A 21,591-nucleotide genomic window follows, 5' to 3' on the forward strand; every position below is an offset into this window, starting at 1 on the left:
AATCCTTAACAAAACTATAGCTAATAGAAGTGGCATATCTGTACTTTGAAAATAGGTTAAGAGGCAATTATGCCCATCCAGCCATAATTCCCATATGTTCACAAATCCCACAGGCCAGCAGTCTCAGCACAGTACCTGCAAGCAATTTGACAAAGTTCAACAAGAACCTTAAAACATCAAACATTCTGTGATCCATTAATTCTACATATAAAAATACATTAAAGAGATATTCATTGTAAGATGCTTCATAATAACCCAAACACACAAATGCACACATACTTACACATTCAAAACTAATTATGGCACTTCCACAGATGGAATATTATGCAGCCATTTAGTATAATATTTTAATCTCTATGGGATAGTGGCCACGAAAATATATCACACAGACTTCCAACTTCAGGACTTTAAGTGGCCATGGGCCTCAGCTACTGCATTCTGACAACTATTGCCGTTTTTGCCCAAGGTCATGTTTCCCTGGGCTGCATCAGGTGACTGAGGCTATCTCTTCCTGGGAGACATGGAACTCCTCTGATGGCTGACTGTGGCTCAAGAACTTCCTGACAGCCTTGCTGAACTTCCTTTAGGACTCACGGAGTTCTAGAGTGCACCTATCCGACTTTACCTTCCTATATCCCTCCCCTGGGATAAGAAGAGTAAGGAAGAAAGGAAGGGAGGGTGGGAAGAAAGAAAGAAAGAAAGAAAAGAGGTAATCATGCAAGCTCTGGAGCGCTTCATTAGACTGTCCTAGGACCAGGAACATACACCATCTACACAAGCATAAATACTTCAAAACCAGGACACATCTGAATATGTGTAAAGCTGTTCTCTGCCATTTTCAAATCTTTCATTATACTTTTACAAACATTTAAATTGGACAGAGGGCTCCTTTTTCTGAAAGATTTGCATTGATTCACTGAAATGCTCTGCATTTTTAGATGCTTCTTAAATCTACTATTTTCCAATAAAATCCAAGACAAATACTCCTCTACGTTTTAATGAACTAGAGCTGCATGGAAACTAATAGCCAGCTCTTCCTGAAAATCAAGTTTCCGATCTGTTGTTCAGAATAGCTTATTTCTCTGAATCCTTGTATAATGGCACAGAGATATTCAATAAACAACAAATAATTTAATTAAAATACAAGTATAATTTGCACCACAGTAGATTCAGAAGTTTTTAAGCATTTAAATGACTTTTCCAACAAGTTTTGAAACACCTTGACCCTACGTTAACGGCTACAATGATCCGCAGGCTTGCTATATGTATCACAAAGTGAATTAAGCATTTTAGATGGATTTTAGCAGTTATTATTACCCTAACCAAATTATAAGGTAAATGTTATTATAAGTTTTCTAGAAATTAAATTTTTTAAAGGTGTTATGGGGCTGAGTAGCTTCCCAACCGACATACAGCTAATAAATGATTGTGTTCACATTCAAACTCAGGTCTACCCAAGTTCAAAGACACAGACAGTATCATTTAGGTGACAGAATTAAGTACCCATGATTATTTTAAAGTGTCAATTTCCTTAGCAAATTTTGAAAGATTTTTTTAAGAAGTCCAATCAAAAATAAAATGACAAAAATGTGTTAAATGATAAAATTCATTTAAGATCAAAACAATACTAGTTTCCTAAGGTAACCAATAGCAAATATGTCCAAAGCGCTTATAATATATTTGAATATTTGTGACAAGAAAACAAAAAGAGAAATAAACAGCAAGAAAAACTTCAGAGTATTATTTCTTCAAAATAAGTGCACGTCATCTCTCTCACCATTCCTTACCTGGCTTCCAAAACTCTCCTGTGGCTCATCCTTACCTCCAGTCATCCTTCGAGAGGTTGATCAAAATATTCATTTCCTCATCCTCCTGCAGAAGGCGATAGGCTGCACTCAAATGGTGATTTTCTAAAACAGACCTATCGTTGTACAGAATCGCTGGGTCAGACCTGAACAGAAAGCCAAGAAAAATAATTTAGGATGTTGAACAGCTGAGATTTTTCAGGTAACTCTCCTAAAGGTAGAAATACACCATCTCTTTATCCTATTTTAACAATTAACTTTGCCCCCATGTCATTTATATCAATCAAAAAGCTAACACCAACATTACAAATTATCAATTGATGTTTGCAGGGTATTGAAATGTCAATATATGGCTATTATTTCACATGTGATATCCAACTTGAGAACTGTCTAAAAATTATTCAATAACAAGACCTCAATTAACTGTAGTGGTGGCAAATGAGATTTTTTTTTTTAAAAAACGCAAGTCATGTCAAACTTCCTTATATTTTCTGAAATGATTATTTTTATTTTATTCAATGATAGAATGTGTTTATTTGTTTTAGTTGTAATTCTCTGAACACATACCACCTGGCAGGTATAGTTAGCAAGTTCTTTTGTTAGTAGCTTGATCTTAAAATTCTGCCAAGTGAAAGTCATACATGGGAAGTTGAGAATAAAAAATATAAGGGTTACATGACAATTGTTTTCACTTCCTCAAACAGCTGAATGACACCAACGTAGGGAGGTACACTATTTTAATACATTTAATTTAATGAAACTTTAGATTACTAGAGCTTGTTCATTTCTCATGAAGAAAGCTGAGCCCCAGATATATAAACTGAGAGTTTGCAGAGCTCCACAGTGGCTTTCAGGGTTTGAATAAAGGCAACGTATACTGACAGTTCAGCCATTTCTCCTCAATATAACTTCCAACTATCATCTGCATTCCAAACTTTGGAATGTATGTAGAATACCTTGAAAGTGTTAGGCTCAACAGTCTGCCCATCGAAGAGCAAAGAACCTAGTCACATATTTAGTTTCCTAAACAAGGATCTCACAGGCAGAGATGCTTTGGATAAAATTCAGTTAAAGAAGATGAAAGTTTAAATTTCATTCCAAACCAAGCTCAGCTGAACCCTCCGGAATTTTCCCACTCCAGTGGAGATAATACAAAACAAGCAAATGCCAAGGAGGTGGAAGATCTAGTCTTATATCCATTGAGTAAGTAAGGCACCAATTGATGTGTATTTTGTGAGATTAAGCTATTTTTTAACTACTGTAATTAAGCCATTTTCCTCTGAGTTGTGACTAGTTTGACATTGCTCTCCAGCCAAGGTCCAGGTACAAATGTCCTACCCAACCCTCTTCCTTCAGCAGGTGCTATGCACCGCCATCTCTGTCAAGGCTCCACTGGCAGACACCTATTAAACAGAGATGCTCTGTGGAATCCCTGTATTCAAAGATCTTACAACAAAGCTACAGAAAGCTGCTCCACGGCAGCCGAGAGAGACACTCTATGAGGAGGCAGAAAGCAGAAAATGAAGCATGTGGCTGAAGACCTTTTGTCTGCTTCCATTCTATTGAAATGCCCTTCAGAACAGAGATCAGATGATACTGTCTTCTTTTGTGTACCCCATAATTAAGTGCTGGCTTCATTAAACACAGGTAGAATGACTTAACGAACACAAATGTATCTGGAGTGTGCACCTGCTTTTTTCAAGTGAAATCAGCAAGTATTTTAGTCTTAAACTCAACCCTCTCTACAATATTCTTTCTCTGTGTCTCACTGCCTTTTTCCAGCTCTACTTTCTTTTGATTTCTATGTCAAGATCCAATTAATCCTACTGTCAAGAGTCTCTCCAGTTCTACATCATTGTCTTAAGAGAGGTTAAGTTCTTAGACCAGGAGAAGGCAGATAAGATTTTACCCTAAATGGTAATGACAATCGACTGTACTGCTTGCCTGGAATTCTGTGCTGAGAGGAATACTAAGGAAAAATCTGCAGTTTGGTAAGAAAAAAATTACCAAAATCAATTTGTGATGTCTGTTACAGTGAAGAGATTCTGAGGGAGGCACCTGGACCTGTATTTAATATGCCCCACAGAGGTTTGTGTCTACTGTGAAGCTCCTTACAAAGGGTGCAAAGTGGCCTACATGAGACCACCTAGCTCCTAAAACCTTGTGTTGGGGAGTGACATACCCACTGAACAGGGCAGAGATGAAATCAGGGAGGATGAGAAAAGCATCAGCAGAATCCCTGAGGTCAGAGGGTAAGATGGCTCTGCTATTTCTAATGTCAAGAAAATTACTTCAATCCTTGCCTGTCCTCCCTGATTTAGTCTACATGGTAGCTGCACCTTTATGTAAATTGTTTCACCTCCTATTAGAAATGGGTACAGTATGCATGGTTAGATGGCACCACCAACTCAATGGACATGAAACTTGAGCAAACTCTGGGAGATAGTGGAAGACAGGGAAGCCTGATGTGCTGCAGTCCATGGGGTCACAAAGAGTTGGACATGACCTAGGGACTGAACGACAACAAAGAGTATGCATAGCCCATACATACAAAAATAGCTAGCATTAGACTAGAGAATAGATCTTCCCTGGCGGCTCAGGTGGTAAAGAATCTGCTTGCAATGCAGGAGACGCAAGAGATGTGGGTTCGATCCCTGGGTTGAGAAGATCCCCTGAAGAAGGGAATGGCAACCCACTCCAGTATTCTTTCCTGGAGAATTCCATGGACAAAGGAGCCTGGTGAGCTACAGTTCATGGGGTTGAAAAGAGTTGGACATGATTGAAGTGACTAAGAGAAGTATATCCATATTTAAGGTGAATAACATAGGAGAATCAGGAGCAAATGGTTTCTTTAATTCTTAGGTTTTGATTGAAGCTGACCCAGCTGATCTCTTGTTATATAAGTTCATTTCTTTTTCCTTCAGAAACTCAAACTAGAGCCACCATGCAAAAGAAAGGTGGCTGCCCCTCTCAGACTTCCACACTATCCCTGACCCCTCTTGCCTCTTTTCCAAACTCAACATCCTCACCGGGTCTGAATGTGGAAATTGTTGGTGGTTCCGGTGTGCTCGTAGTCATGGATGGCAGCTGAGAAGATTATAGCAAAGATCTCCAGCTCCGTCAGCCAGTTCTGAAAAGGAGATTACAGAGCAATCACATAATCTGCCTGCTTCTCAGACAAAGTCTTCAGCTTGCTGACAACACACCCACATTGCTGCCTATCCACCCTGCAGCTGGCAAGCTATTGCCAAACACACATTTCTGACAGACAGAAATGGTTTTTTTCCTTCTTCTGTAAGGAGACTGGGGAATGTGTGATTTGAAAACAGCATGCCTAGCACGGTTGAGAGAGCTAACTAGTAGGTTTTTTTTTTTTTTCAAAGAAGCAAAAAATAATGAATGTGAGACTTTAACAGTTCTCATTCCATCCTTTACCAAATTTCAAATAAAGTTCCTGAGTAGACACAGCAAAAAAAAGTTAAGTTTCAACACAATACCAAAACTAAGAGTAACAAATAACCTAGTGCTTATCCACTAGAAGATGGGTAGTAGATAGAGTGGAAAGACAACATTTGGTCTTCTGCCAAAAAATGTTTGGTCTCTGGGTTGCAGTCAACTTATCTATGTTTGAAGAAACCTGTCCCCATCCATGTTACCAAAATTGGCTGTAGTTCAGTGGTCTTCAAAGTGTGTTCCCTGTAACAGTAGACTTACCATCACCTGTAAGGTTGTCAGAAGTGCAAACCCTCACCCCAGTCCCACTGGGATCAGAAACTCTGGTTTGCAGCCCACCGATCTGTGTTATACTAAGCCATACAGATAATTATGATGCATGCTGAAGTTTGAGAACCACTGCTCTGTTTGAAGCTCCCTCAATTGACTTCTATTTCAGAGACTCTGGATTCACTGGTACCTCTCCTCCCTTCTGTAAACCACACTGCCTGATGCCCATAGGATGGAACATTTGTACTGTCAGCTCACCCATTGGTATCGCTGCTTACCTTTGTACTAGTTGAGTTAATGATTACAAGCTTTAGTGTGATTTATTTCAAATGCAATTTTGACAAATTGTACATATTATTACAATTATGTAATAAAATATAACCTAAACCAATAAAATATGAACACAAAAGGTTATGTCCATAAAAGTTCAATGCTTTGCACAGTCACTAAAAGAACTGGTGTCTTAATAGATGTGATCACTGGGAAACAGTAGAAAAAAATTATAAAAATTTAGGGAGATTCTGAACTCAGTTTTTTTCATGAAATCTTTAAGTTCCCATTCCTTCGAAGAAATAAAACTAGAAGTCTTAGACAGAGGCAGGGTTAAGGTAATGCAAATATGAGTACCTAAATTGGAAGAATTCAGAAAGCATCCAGGAACTTCCCTGGTGGTCCAGTGGTTAAGACTCCACACTTTCATTGCAGGGGGCATATGTTTGACCCCTGATTGGGGAACTAGGACCCCCTATGCCCCACAGTGAGGTCAAACATTTTAAAAATAAGTAAATAATGTAAATGAAATTTAGTTTAAAAAAGAAAGCAGCCTGGGTTCTCTATTAGAGATCAGTGAATAAAATATATTTATTTGTTAACAAAAATGATTTAAAAGCAAACAGGTAATTTCTAATAATTCTCACTCTAACTTTTTTTCAATTAATTACTAATTTTGGTCTTCACCTAACTTCTGAAATCATTGCCTTCTTTGAAGAGAATGACTACACTGAACTACAGCCAATTTTGGTGATGTGGATGGGGACAGGTTTCTTCAAACATCAGCATGTACAAGGGAAAAATAAACAAACTACATATAACCTATGAAGAAAAGACTTCAAAGTTAGGGAAAGAATGAGCACAGAAAAAAACTCAGGAAAAAAACTATATTTTAAAAAATGACTTGTAGCAGAATCCAGCATGAAATGTCAGGAAACATTTTGGCATTCTTGATAATACATCTCAAAAAGTCAAACTAACATACCATGAACAAAAAGACACAAGGAGAAAAGAGAATAAGATGAAAAATCAACAAAATTAAGTGAAAAAAAGATTGGCAAATAAAATCTTGACAAGTGCAAGAAAACAGTAAAACTATCCTGAAAGCAGCAAAAGACATCCTCCTCGGGGTTAACACTTATGGGAGCTTCCCATTGTGTTTGCCTGTTTACACAAAGAAACTCATGCAATACACACAACTCCATACAGGTAGGTACTCTTTTCATCCCCACTTCATAGACGAGAAAACAGATTAGGAGAGGTTCAGTAACTTACCCAAGGTCTCATGGCTAGTCCTGAGACAAGCCACACACTCCAGAGTTCTTACTTTATAATCTTTAAGTCACTATTCCTTTGGGTCACTGTTTATATGTTTACTCGGTTTTTCATAAAATTGTAGTTATGATTTTATATTACAAATATTCTTGATATTTTTCATTCACATATATTCTTCTTCTTTTGGCAATGTCTTTCTTTTCTTCCCTAATACCCTGTCTCCACTCATTTATCCCAACTTCCTCTACCTATTCCGCCCCCCCCCCCGCCACTGACATATCTCTTTCTCTAAGCTCATGTCAAGTTAATAATTTAACATTTTAAGATAAGATTATGAATGGGAGACAGTGTACCATCTAAACAATCTGAATCACAGAGCCTCAGTTCAACCAGCAGAAGGTGTCTAAATAACTGCACAATCACAGTTCTCACAAATATCAGTGTAACTCCCCTCCTTATCCAAGTATATGGACAAAATTATACCTTAAGTATAACTTACTTCTAATAAATCAAAACCAATGAACTATTAAATGAACATACAACAAACAATAAAAACATAATGAAGCCTGGACTGAGCAAGGATGGAATCAGGCATTTTCAGAGTGAACAACGGAACAAGTACCAGTGGCAAAAGCCGATTCATCGTAAGGAAATGATTCCCTTTAGTGGAGCAGGAAAGTGAAAGTGAAAGTGAAGGTCGCTCAGTCGTGTCTGACTCTTTGCGACCCCATGGACAATACAGTCCATGGAATTCTCCAGGCCAGAATACTGGAGTGGATAACCTTTCCCTTTTCCAGGGATCAAACCGGGGTCTCCCGCATTGCAGGCAGATTCTTTACCAACTGAGCCACAGGGAAGCCCACGAATACTGGAGTGGGTAGCCTATCCCTTCCCCAGCAGATCTTTCTAACCCAGGAATCGAACCAGGGTCTCCTGCATTTCAGGCAGGTTCCTTACCAACTGAGCTATGAGGGAAGCCCAGTGGAGCAGGAGTGAGGGTTGATTAGGGCCCTATGATGACAGGCATTAAAAGCCAGGATGAAGAATACAAATCAGGTTTATTAGGCAGTGAAGTTTACATGCAAAAAATAATATGTTCAGCATGCTATTGAGAGAGAGATAGAAAAGCAGAGAGCACAAAGTGCCAGGAGCCGGCACACACGAGATCCCACCCATGGCAAGGTCATGAGGGAGAAAACCTGACGGGCAAGGCGGATCAGGTTTTCAGGGATTCTGAAAAGCTGCCCCCCGGCGCTCACCTTAAAGATGATATCTGTCTTTCTGATGCCTGCCTCAATAGACTACTCCCTAATTTCTGTGACACAGGCAGAAGGCCTTCCCCGATCTCTTCCCAAATAAGAATCAATTTAGAACTTTAATCAATAAGTTTCCCAGGTGGTGGTATTTTATGAGATTATCCAGGGTGAAAGGAGTGTTTTAATTTAAACTCCTTTGCTGGTTTGTTAGCCAAATGCATTTATGCCCTTGGTACTAATATGCATGATTGCTTATAATATCCTAATCATAAAATAGCATAAAGAACCTGATTATATAAAAGCCCTAATAGACATAGAGCATTTTTGAGGGGTGAAGGAGTCCTATTAGAAAACATAAGAAAAATTATTCTAAAGGTGGTTATTGGGTTGACGTTTGCTTGCTGTGTTTTGCTAGGTGTGTTTTGCTTGCTGTGTTTTTGCTTTTAATGTGCTAAGGCTGTGTTATAGAAACCATTGTTAATATAGTTATAGATCTAGAAAAATAAGAGCTTAGCCCTAGTGTGGCAACAATGAGACGGTTGCTAATTGTCAGCCAGGAGTGCTAGGCAGAGGCTGCCTCACTGAAGCCGCAGAGTCTGTGTGGGGTAAACTTCTTAGATAAACGCAACTGACAATTTGTGCAGAAGGATTAATTTTTGTGTTAACAAGGTTATACTTCTACTCTGTACTGTTGCCCTATGAGACTGCTACCTCTCAGTTAAGGTCACCATAGAAACAGAAAATAGGTTTACATTCACCTGACCTGCATAAAATATTAATAGGCCCCAAGGCCAGAAGATAATGTACAAGACCCTCATAAACAAAGAAGTGTGCAGAAAACACCCCGGTTTCGTGAAGAACAAGCTGATGTAATGTTAAACTATCTTCCCTTTAGAAAAGTACTAATTTAGGGTATAAAAGCTATGGTAAAAAATAAAGGATTGCCAGACTCTGCTACATCCCCCGTCGGGTCACTCTCTCTCTCTCTCTCTCTCTCTCTCTCTCTCTCTCTCCCTCGCAGACTTGGCCCTATCAAGGCTGGTCTCACGTGTCTTCTCTCTCTCTCTCGCCGACGCCGTTCATCCTGAGGGTATCCCCTGGATCCTGCCGAGGCTGGACCCCGGCAACAAAGGAAAGATATAAGACCTCTACTTTTGGATTGAAAAGTCCTTATAGGATGCATAGATGGTATGGAACTAGAATCCTTACAGCTGATCAGCTCACTGAATGCAGGCGGCCATGAAGAGGTTGCAGTCCAAAGGAGGGTGCATTAAAGATGATCCTGGAGGGACAGGGTTGGGAGGGAAGTGGGAGGGGGCTTCAGGATGGAGGGGACACATGTATACCGATGCATATTCATACTGATGTATGGCAAAACCCATCACAATATTGTGAAGCAATTATTTGCCAATTAAAATAAATACATAAATTTAAATTAAAAAAGAAAAAGATCCTGACATTCCTAGCCTAAGTGGTTAAAAAGATGGTGGGTGGTATTAAAGGGCAGCATTATTAGAAACAGAGAGTGGGAAAAAGCTATTTTGTGGGAAATATTCATATTTCAATATAGCTCAGATTTCCTTGCTTCTTCCAAATTCAACACTGTCAATCCCAAAGGTTTATGACAAACCATAAGAAGTCAGAAATTTAATTCCCACAAGAATTTTATTCCAGATTTATCAAACTGTGACAAGGTATGAGTAATAGACCTTTCCAGAATTTCCCTGTCTACAAAATATGAGTGTCCCAACTAATTCAGTGACAGGAATGCCTTGCCAACTGGTAAAGGTAGACTTTGAATTATGCTGTGTATGACTCAGGAGAGCAAGCCATGCTTGTATGTGGGCTGGGAGAGGGGAACAAGCAGCGGGCAGTGAAAACCTGGAGGAAAAGACATGGATAATTTGTCATTGCCAGAGGAGACATTATTAGCAAGTTGTAAGTTCAACAGGTAAACAACAGAGTTTCTTCAGTAGTCTGTTTCCATCTCCTATTGGTTTTCTATTGTTCCCTTAACTGATTACCGCCCATGTAAGGCACACACTCCTACGGGTCCTGTAGGTCAGAAGCCATCATCGTGCGGCTAGATTTTCTGGTGAAGATCTCACAGGGCTGAAACCAAGGTGTTGGCAGGCTGTGTTCCTTTCTGGAAGCTCGGTGGAAAACACATTTCCAGGTCCCTTCAGGGCACTGGCAGAATTCTTTCTCATGCTTTCCGCTTGGCACCTCCATCTTCAAGTCAGCAACAGCTGATGGAGTCCTGCTCAACTTCCTCTGCCACATTTCTTTTTTTAAAGATTTTTTTTTAATATGGACTATTTTTAAAGTCTTTATTGAATTTGCTACAATACTGCTTCTGTTTCATTTTGCTTTCTTTTCAGCCGTGAGGCATGTGAAATCTTAGCTCCCTGACCAGGGATCAAATCCACACCCCCTGAACTGGAAAGGGAAATCTTAACCAGTGGTCCATCAGGGAAGTCCCCTGACACACTTCTTGAGTTTTAAGGACTCATGTGATTACACTGGGCCCACCTGGAGACTCCAGGATCACCTCCCTATTTGAAGGTCCTCTGATTAGCACCCTTCTGTATCTGCAGAACCCCTTTTGCTATTTAATATAATGTATTATAAAATGTGCCATCAGAGGGCAGAGGTCATGGGGGCCAAAATTCTACTGACCATAAACCCTAATAAAATCACTTAGCACTCTTTAACCAGGATGCTGTTTATATGCCCTTAGTGGGTCCCTTGTAAATATGGTAATGCCATTTATAGTCAAAAGAACAAGATACACATTTCTCTTTTCTTAAAAAAAAAAAAGAAAAAGAAAAATTAATGGCACCTTGCCTAATAAAAGCAATGAATGGGATAAAGGATAGGACTGGAGTTTGAAATCTTGTGATCTAACTCAAAAGTAGACTGGAGCTTGGAGTCTGATTCATATCTATTCAATCAACAACTCTTCAGTCTAATTCTGTTCAAGGATTTTCTCTTAGATGTGAGCAAAATCATGATGAAAAGATTCAAGCCTCACTAGGCATCTAGGCTAAGCAATAATGAGTAATATAAACAGATTACAATGAGTAACACGGTGGATGCTGAAGCCCAGACATCACTTTATCAATGGGATATTTTCATTCCCTATGTGTCTTACAGTTTATAAAACTGAAATTATTTCAAGCATTTTCTCCCACTTGGTTTGTAATGAAAGGTTAGAGTCACAATATGCTCTCCATTCATCAGAATGCTTCCTAGTGTTTTTGTAAGCTTGTAATGAAAAAAGTTTGTTTTGAGCTGTGTTTCTAAGAGAGAGTGGGCGGGAAGTAGTTTCTATATTTAAGAATTATTCTGAATATGGCCTGAATCAATAATGAAAATGCAATGGCAAATGAGCTCATTCAAGAATAGTATGCAGTACATCATGATCATTGGCTGCTATGATATAACATCTATGTTAATCTATGTTAATGATAACTTACATTAGCATAAGTGCTTGGGAGTTTTTCCAGATGGCTAAAAAGACTGCCTATGATTCACCTTTATGTCTCCATAGTACACTGAATGCAGTAGGTGCTAACTACGTATATGTCAAACAGATGATTTCAAAGTATATTTTCATATCCATTTTAATCCTTACCACATGAGCATACTGAGGTATAAGAATGTCAGGCTCTTTTTCACCACCAGCACTGCAGAAGCATGGCTAAATATTAACATTTAAATACATGAATTATTTAAATGTTAGAAGTCAGACTAAGACCAAATCCTGGCTCTGCCACTGTATTAGTTTGCTACAGCTGATATAGAAAAGCATCACCAACTAGGCAGTTTAAATAACAGAAATTTATTTTCTCAGAATTATGGAGGCTAGTAGTCCAAGATGAAGGTTTTAGGAGGGTTGGTTTGTGGTGACAGCTCTTTTCCACCTTGCAGAGGGCCACCTTCCCCATGTCCTCACATGCTCTTTCCTCAAGGCATCCGCATGTCTGTGTCTTAATCTTTTCTTATAAGGACATCAGTCACACTGGTTTAGAGCCAACCCATCTGCCCTTCATCTACCTAAATTAGCTCTGAAGTGCCCTGTCTCCAAACAGAGTCACATTCCGAGGCACTGGAGATTAGAGAAAGAGGACAAAATTCAGCTCATGACAGAGACTTGCCGATAGGACAATATTAACTCAGTGTGTTTCCTCCTGTTTGCCCAAGGGATTTGTACCACTTTCTTGATTTATATAATCTGGATCTTAATCCTTGATCTCTACATATTTTCCTCAAGTACTGATTTAATTATGGTGATTTTTTTTTATTCCTACAGAAGGTTTTCATTTTCATGTACTCAAAATAATCAATATTTCATTTTATAACTCATGTTTTGAGGCTTATTTAAGAAAGGATTTCCTTTTTCAAGGCTATAAACATAACTTCATATTTTCTTCTAATATAATCAAAATTTTATGCTCACATCTTTAATTCATTTGTCTGATGTTTGGTGAATGATTTCAAGTAGGACAAAAACTATTGTTTTTTTTTTTTTCCAAATGAACTGTCCCCCAAACATTTCCGGAACCAAGTAATTTTCCCTCTACTAGTGTTTTCCATAGATGTGTCCTCACTGTCTCATCTGCAGGTCTGTCCTTGTCATACTTCAGTCCATGTTCCATCCCCAGCAAACCACGGGGACCGATCATGACAAGGGCACCAATGGCTCCCAATGTTGCCAAAGGCAGTGGTCACTTCTCTGTCCTCATCCCATTCAACCTTTCGGCATGTTGCACGCAAGTCACAGCTCTCCGTTGGAGTGCTTTCTTTCCTTGGCTTCCATAACCTCACACTGTCTTGGGTTTTGTCCCAATGATACTGGCTACCTTTTTTAGTTACTATTATTGGCTCTAATTCTTTGTCCTCATTTTATTGTTTTTGCACACACCATTTTTGAAATATATATTATAGTTGTAAAGGATCTGGAGGAACAAGGGGCCGTACAAAATCTCCAAGGCTGAGTTTCTCAAAAAAATCTCAAGCTACTTTGAAAGCTAATTGAGTGGTTAATCAAATGATATCCTATAAAGGAAACTATCCAGACTAAAATGGTGAAGCAATGAGCTCCATTTTAAACTTTAGACTGCTCTGGGACTCACTTCACAGTGCCTCTGTTTCTCTATTCACACCTTCTTTAGACCATGTCATCTGGTTTCATGTCCTTAAATAATATTGATATGCCCCTGAGAGCCTAATCTCCTTGTCCATCCCTGACTCTTCCCCAGAACTCTAGATCCCTTTGTTTTTCTTCTTGCTTAATATCGCCACAATGATATCTCATAAAGATCTTAAACTCAACATGTCTGAATCAAAACTCTCGACTCCCCTTCCCTGAAAGCTTCTCTCATCAACCTTGTTTATCCAACCAAAAATCTAATCTGTCCTCTTGATTCCCTTCCTTAGTGTCTGAAATCCTAGTATACCATCCAATTCTTTCAACTCTACCTCATCAATAGGACATCTGGTCTCTTTACCCCAGGAAGGTCCTTCCTAGTCCAAACTACCATCATCTCTCCAGGAGACTTCTGCACTACTCTCCCAACATGATGCCTCAAGACCCATTCTTCACAGTAATTCTTGTCTAGCCTTTACCAGATCATCGTGCTTCCATGGCGAAATGCTTTAGCTGGCTCACACTGCACTTAGAATAACACTGAGACCCATTAGCCAAGCCTACAAAGCCAACTTGGTCTGTACTTTACATTCTCATGATTTTTTATTTTATAACTGGAAGTGTGTACAATTGACTCCCTCCAGTCATGAGGAAGTTGTACTAATCCTGCACTAATTCCACTGGCATACCTTCCTTTAGCTCTGAGCAGGACTCAAGCCTAAAATCACAACTGTCTCAGATTAAATATTACTTCTGGAAAGATGCCTCTCCTATCTAATAAAACTTCATTTACCCTGTATGAGTCCCTTGCTCTAATCCTCTGCAGAATACTAGCGATGTTGTTTACTTTTTCATTGGTCTTTTACCTGTAATTTCTTACTAGGATGCAAGTTCTCTAAGAGCTACAATGCACCCTCATCCTCTTATAAAGTATGTGGCATATAATAAGTGTTCAATCAATATTTGGGTTCAGTTTTTAAAACTTCAGTCAATTCCATGGATATATTTGTCTACTTTTGCACACTGTTTTTATACATTGCTTTACTATAGCTTTAGCAGATATTTTAACATCTAGTAGAGTAAGAACTACCCCATCACACACACTGTCTTTTTCAAAACTGTTTTTTCTATGGTTCTTAAATGTCTATTTTACATAAATTTTAGACTCAGCTTATTATGTGGCATGCAAAATCCTTTTGGAATTTTTACTGGTATTGCTCTGAATTTATAAAGATGGGTTTGAGAAAAATTAATACCTATTTCATATTGAGGCTTTCAATTAAAAACATGGTATATTTCTCCACTTATTTTAAACATTATTTTCATGTCCTTTTAGTTTCCTTTTCATTAATTTTGAAGTTCTTCATGGGTAATTTGTAGGTTTTTAAAAAAACTGTTGGGAATGTATGTTGGGAAACAGTGTATAAGACAATTATTTTATCCATATCTTACTGAGGCCTTTTATTTGATCAAATAATTTATAGGGTTTGGGGGGTTTTTTTGGACATATGGTCAAATTATTTTCATAGGAAGCTTCTTCAACTTTTGTAGATATCATATTGCACTGGTTGAGAATCTCCAGAAAAGTGCTCACAAGCAATATTAATGTTGGATTCCTGTTTTGCTCCATGTTTTCATGGAACCACCATAAACTGATATCTGCTCTAGATTTTGGACAAAAACTCTTTATCATATATACAGGTTCCTATGTAGAGTTTCTAAAATTTAAAAAACACCTTTTTAAACACTGTTTTTAAGAAATTGATTTTATAATAACGAAAACATGAAAACTGCTGAGAGGTTAAAGGCAATCTTTACAGAGTTTAAATAAGAATAATTCCTAACTGTTCAGCTTTTTTTATGAGGCAGAGAGAGCATTCATACTTCTGATACTTTATTCCTAACCATCACAGTACTTCCACAAGACAGAATATTTTTCACAATTTTAGAAATGAGGAAATCTTGACTCAGAGATTCAAGCAATTTATCATAGGTCACAAATCTAATAAGCAATTATGCAAGGATTTATGCCCAACTATATCTAGCTCCAGAGCCCACACTCCTCCCACTGTATTCCATATTTAATATGAGATATTAGACCAAGCCTCTCAACATGCCCTAGCAGAAAAGATAATAAGTGTGTACTGGGTTTATGGGTTAATTAATAACCACACCCCCTAAATGTCTATCTCAATGTCAATTGAGAAGAAGATTTCAAAGTAAAAAGTCATAAAGATTTACTACAGAGACCTAACTGTCACTAACAGCAGTATTTTTTGAATGAATAGTTTATATCAAGGCAAAGAGGGCAAAAAGACATGACCAAATTAAGTAGGTTTGTTAAAACAATGAGGTAGAGATCAGAGATTCAAAAGTATCTAAAGAGCTAAAATGTTGGATCAAAGCAAGAAATTTCCAAATGGTTAGAGGTGAGGTTTGACCTTTAGGTTCAAAAAAATCAAATGCACATAATAAATGAGAATAACCACAACCCTTGTGAAAAAGATCTATTGGTTTAAACCAAAAGCAAATTGTGTACAATGTGATTCCCAAGTATATTCAATTCAATTTCAATATGCATGGATATCAATGTGATTGAACCCAGCAAGAGATTAATAGTACCACTCTCTATATCTGGAAATGCATATTTAGTTATAGAAATTATATTTAATTTGGTCATAGCCTAGTAAGGATACAAGTTACCACCAGATTTTTTTTTTTTCATCAAGTCCAGGATGAAGAAAAAGTCACATGCAATAAGGAATTCCAACACTCTCCATGATTGGGTTAGATAATTATTCGGGAATAGGAAGTCCGTAAAACAATACATTTCTTGTGGGCTCAACCTCATCAGAACAGAAACAGCCTCCAATTTAAAAAAAAATCACCATCACATCTTTGTGTAATCTGTGTTCCTATCTGTACTTACTGCTACTCCTGTCTTATAGAGAAGGTAATGCACAGTCTGTGTGACGTCAGCAGCATGCATCAAATTGTGGTAAGGATTTTTGTGCTTGCTGTATCCCACTTCCAGGGCCTCCACAAATGAGACAAGTGCAGAAATGGGGATCTGAAAGAGAGTGGCAAGGTTAATTGGCTAGTGATTTAGTAGCTTTGAGAGACCAAAAAAGTCTAAGGTATTCTAACTAACTCTTTCTGAAAGCATTAAGAGAGCACACAAGGATACAAGAACTTTTCAAAGTTAATAAAAATCACTGAACAAAGTATTGGATAATTTGAAAATCGAACAGGAAGCCCCTGGTCTGCCCTGCAAATTGTTCTTTGTTCTCCAGTTCAGAGGCCCAGGGTAATGACAGGATCTTCTCAAGGACATGGAGGGCAAAAAGGCAGGTGTTCACTTAAATCTCAGGCAAAGGTTCAAGTCTTTGTTAAGAAATAAATGAACAAATACTATGCAGCATCTCATTTACTTGTGGGAAAACAAAAAGTACACAAACATTTAAGTTATAAAATGATTGCAAAACAAACTCAAGCCTTCTGAAAACTGCACCCTATAGAAGAACGATGGGCACACAAGACAGTTGAGAAAAAAAATAAACTACAAATGATAGTCTGTTCTATAATAGAAATGAGCTGTGTTCTTGTGTTTATTACTTGGCAACTTATTATTATGCTGTCACTCAGTTGCATCCGACTATTTGCAACCCCATGGACTATAGTTCATCAGGCTCCTCTGTCCATGGAATTCTCCAAGCAAGAATACTGGAGTGGATTGCCATTTCCTACTCCAGGGGATCTTTCCAACCCAAGGATTGAACCCATGTCTCCAGCATCTCCTGCACTGGCAGGCAGATTCTTTACAGTTGTGCTGCTTGGGAAGCCCAACTTATTGGTGCCTTGCAATCTGGAAAAATATTTCCAGTTATCCTAGCTGCTTTCTGTCTCAAATATGGGTAATATACATATCTTCTTTTTCTATTTGGCAGAAAGTGAACAACTGCAAAATGCCTGTACAAAATAAGGGGCCTTGGAAAACATTCATTGCATTCGTTTTATGGATCAATCCCTTGGTTTAGTGTAGATTATCAGTTATAAGACTGGGGGAAAAGGAGAAAGTATGTGTTCCAGGAGACTAGAAATTATATTCATAAGAAAAAATAAGTGCTTCATGAGAATCCATACTATGTTCTTCCTTGGGAACATTGCTCCATATTTACTATCTGTGGATTTAAAAAATTTAAATATAGCCTTTCACATGTCAGAGATTAATTCATTATCATTTTAAAAGTGAAGATCCAATGAACTTAGATTCTTTGAGCTGTTCATTGGGGAGCTATGAGCCACTGAAATTCTAGATAAAGGTGTGTGCATGTGTACTGCAGCTTCTTTTGAGGTCTTGAGCATCCACTGGATCTTCAAACAGGCTTCTTTTGAATTTATTTTAACAAATAACAGAAATAAACAAAATGTCCCAAAACAGATAAAATTTTCAAAAAATAATATCTTTGTCAAGTCTCCAAGACTCTGAAATTACTATTCTATTCATTCTATCTATAGATAGATAGATTTTATCTATCTATCAATACTAATCTATTCATTCAGATTTGTTTTTATTCTTTTCCAATCAATAATCTTTCATTTTTAAAAACATAAGCCTTAAAGGCCTGCAATTATGCGTCAGTTTGATGATGGGCGTGTCCAATGAGACCAGTTCATGTCCCATTCTCCATTGGCTCAGTCAGTGAAAGATCTGCCTCTTGATCATATTAAATGAACCATAGTAAAAGATCAAGAGAAATACAACTCTCCCCCACCATCCTCTTCCTCAAGCTATCTGAATACTGTTTGTTTTTTTTTTTCATCTTCCAGCATGTATGCCTGACAAAATGAAACCCAAGACATTAAGCTGACAGGATGAAAAGCTCATTTCAGGACAGGGGCCAATAAAATGGGATTGGTCCTGACTCCTAACCCATCATTGCCCTCCTCCTCTTTGATCATGACCAACAGCTCCTAAACAAGAAGAGAATGAAATGAGTTTCGGGTGGACAGAGAGGAAACTTGAAAAAGTGGCCATTTACTCTTTCTCCTTAATATAAGGGACTTTAAAAGCAAATCCGGGATTACTGGTGGGCATGAGTGGAGCATGAGAGCTCTATACGCCCCTCTAGCAGGTTGTCAATCCAGTCCTTGCCAAGCTGCCTGGTGTCCATCGGGGGGTTGTAATACAGCCAGTCCTCCTGCTCACCACCTCTGCTGGTGCCCTAGAATTCTTCTGAAATCCTGAAACCTGCCTATGATGTAACTAAGTCTTGCTTCAAAATGTTCCTTACACAGAGATAAGTGTGAATGATGCCAGTTCTTGGGAACTGGAGTTAGGTGGGGACCATATAACTTTGGGTAGACCTGATTTTAACCAGGTATTTTGTCATACACCACTGGAGATTTTGTTGTAAGAAAGCATAAGATTCATAGTTATTGCTCTTATTGAAATCATTGGACTGGCATAGTGAGTTCTATCCCTTCTCGGAAAGCAACGTCTTTTCCCAGATGGGATCATCACAGAAAGGTAAAGGTCATTACTCAAGGTCACATAGCTACTGGGTCAGAACTGACATCAGGATCCAGGTGATCTCCTGAATCTCATTCTAGTGTTTGGTCTACCAGACATGGTATTAGCCTTTGAGCGTCAAACAGGCTTCTGATGCAAAAGAAATTAAAGACCATTGTCATAAAGTGCTTATGACTATTAAGAAATACACTCCTAAATGTGCAGTCCTTAGGAAAGTGATAAAGAATCATGCTGCCCAGACAAATTGATACAGAAAAAGACCTGCATTTTCTGGATACTTATTCGTTGATGAGAGAAATGTGAGGGGCACGATACGGCAGATACCAGCAGATAATGCTCAGTTTCCCTAGAGAATGGGACCCCGCCTCCAGAGTCTGCGGAATTAGAAGGCTGAGGAGGTGGAACACTGGAATTGGCTCATGCTCTTAAAGTTGAAGAATTAATTTAAAACATAAATAGTTGGGAAATATCAATGATCTATCATAGATGATAAGTGAGAGTATTTGTGTGAATTTGAGCCAAGTGGCCGAAAGAGAAGTTCATGGAGACAATAAATGCACGTTCTTATCTCCATTCCTGTCTCCTTGCCAGTGGTGGTCATTAGTACATAGAGTCTGGCTGAAAGGAGAACTGTAGGCAGAGCAGGCAGGTAGGTCTGGTTCAGGCTTCCAGCTGTACTTCTAGGAAGACTGGGATCTAAATAGGCAGCTCCAGCCTCTCCCTTGATGGGCTCACCAGGCAAAGGAGTAATGAAAGTTCCCATCAGTGTGGAGTTTGTGGCAGTGGTTTTCTGGACAAGTAACCCCAGAGCAGCTTTCAGTCTACATTAGAAGGATTCTCTTGGTCTTAGCCCAAAAGTCCTGCAAGGCTGGACAAACATGTGCAGTTGTTTGTTTGTTTGTTTTTTAATTAGACACTGACCTTGAAACGACTGATCAAATCATAGCGAGTAAGTAACTCATAGAAAATGAATTTCAGTGCATGGTCCCCACTGGCTTCATTGAGGGAAAAGACATCAAAGGACCACTTGTCCACATCCTACAGGTCAGGGCAGAAAGAAAAGAATTCATTAGTTGGTAGCCACTTATATTTATCTTCCTACTTTGGGGTTAGCCTGTAGCCCTAACTTGGTAATTCACTGTCTGACTCTAATACTGCTTCCCCTCTCAAACTTTTTCCAATATGGCAATCCTGCATAGCATTTGCTGATAAAATATGAAATAGCCTTATTAGTAAAAACAAGAGCTATAATTTACTGGGTACATACCTAGGCATTATGATCAATGATAAATATATAATTCATCCTGAAAACAAGTCTTGTGGTAGGTATTATCAGTCATATCTCACAAATGAGAAAACTGAGAAGTTAGCTAATTTCCCTAAGATTCATAAAAGGCAAGTGTTAGGAACACATGTGGGGCAAAACCACAAATACATACACACGTTCAACTGAAGTTTAAACTCAAGCTCTTTCCATTAACCTTCCACTACTTCTGCTGAATTCCAAAGTTTTGACTTCACAATAACCGAGGGTGTTCCCTACCCCAAACCAGGCCTGTAATACCATCTACTGACTTCCTCTTAGTCCATTATGGAGAATGTTAACCCACTTAAAAGTGTTCAGAAACATGCATGATACAGAACACAAAACAATGTGTCACCTCAAGAATCTAATCTGCTAAGCTGAAACCAAGGAGAAAGCCTTCATTCCACAGGATGGAAAAATGTTATCACTTCTGGAGTCACTGATCTGAGGACTGAGTCCTCAAATCTGTAAGTCATTTTACTGGAAAATATAAAACTAAGAGCTAAGCTGAACACACTCCTCACACACTACTCTTAAAGTTCAGAGTTTTATTTGTCCATAAAATAGTGACTTCAAAATATATGTAAACACTGTCAAATACGTCTTTGACTTATAAATAGCTACTTGTGGGTGTTATAAACAAAGGCATGTTTAAGAAATAATTAAAGCAATAGTCATTTGGTTTCTCAGCATATCAAGAGTTTCATTTCAGTGGTTAAGGAAAGTGTATTGCCATGAGCATGACAATAAGGACGCATGTGAGATCACACTGAACCTAAGCTAGGTATCAGATGGTCTCCTGGAAGAGACCTTGGCTTAGGAACTGCTGGACCCAGTGACTCCCACAACAGCCTTCACTGCATTCCAGCATCACCTATCCATCCCAATCCTGCTCCTCTCCAAAGATCCCAATCATGAAGATCACCCTGAGATCACGAAGGGTCTCTCTCATGGATACCAGGGCACAGGGAAAACAAACTGTATATAGGGAAAACCAAACATTTCCAAAAAGGTTTCAAATAAGTTGTTTCAATTCATATTTAGTAGTAAACCTCAACTTAGCCTTCAATAATTTCTCCTCCATTATAATAAATAAATAGCCACAAGTGCTAAACATTTTCTGTGCCAGGCACAGTAGGAACTATTGATACACATTTGCAAACCCTTATAACCCTAAAAATGGGTATCACTTTCTCCAGTTTCATAGGTGGCCACCCCATCTCTCATAGAGAGATGAAATGAAGTGTCTAATGCCAATACCAAGCAATAAC

At 38.5% G+C, this 21,591-nt stretch overlaps 1 protein-coding gene across 14 annotated transcripts in view; it reads right to left on the reverse strand.

The window, feature by feature from the left end:
• The window catches only part of PDE1C (phosphodiesterase 1C), a 585,243-nt gene that overhangs the window by 92,912 nt on the left and 470,740 nt on the right, over nt 1-21,591 (reverse strand). For all 14 annotated transcript variants that reach the window (XM_020908903.2, XM_070468295.1, XM_070468251.1 and 11 more), the window contains 4 exons: nt 19,936-20,052; nt 16,411-16,551; nt 4,835-4,935; nt 1,823-1,951 (listed from right to left, as the gene is read on the reverse strand). In XM_020908903.2, coding sequence (XP_020764562.1) covers nt 1,823-1,951; nt 4,835-4,935; nt 16,411-16,551; nt 19,936-20,052 — 488 coding nt within the window. The remainder of the gene's footprint in view (nt 1-1,822; nt 1,952-4,834; nt 4,936-16,410; nt 16,552-19,935; nt 20,053-21,591) is intronic.

Source organism: Odocoileus virginianus, chromosome 1, assembly GCF_023699985.2.
Source record: "Odocoileus virginianus isolate 20LAN1187 ecotype Illinois chromosome 1, Ovbor_1.2, whole genome shotgun sequence".
Taxonomy (NCBI): Eukaryota; Metazoa; Chordata; class Mammalia; order Artiodactyla; family Cervidae; genus Odocoileus; species Odocoileus virginianus.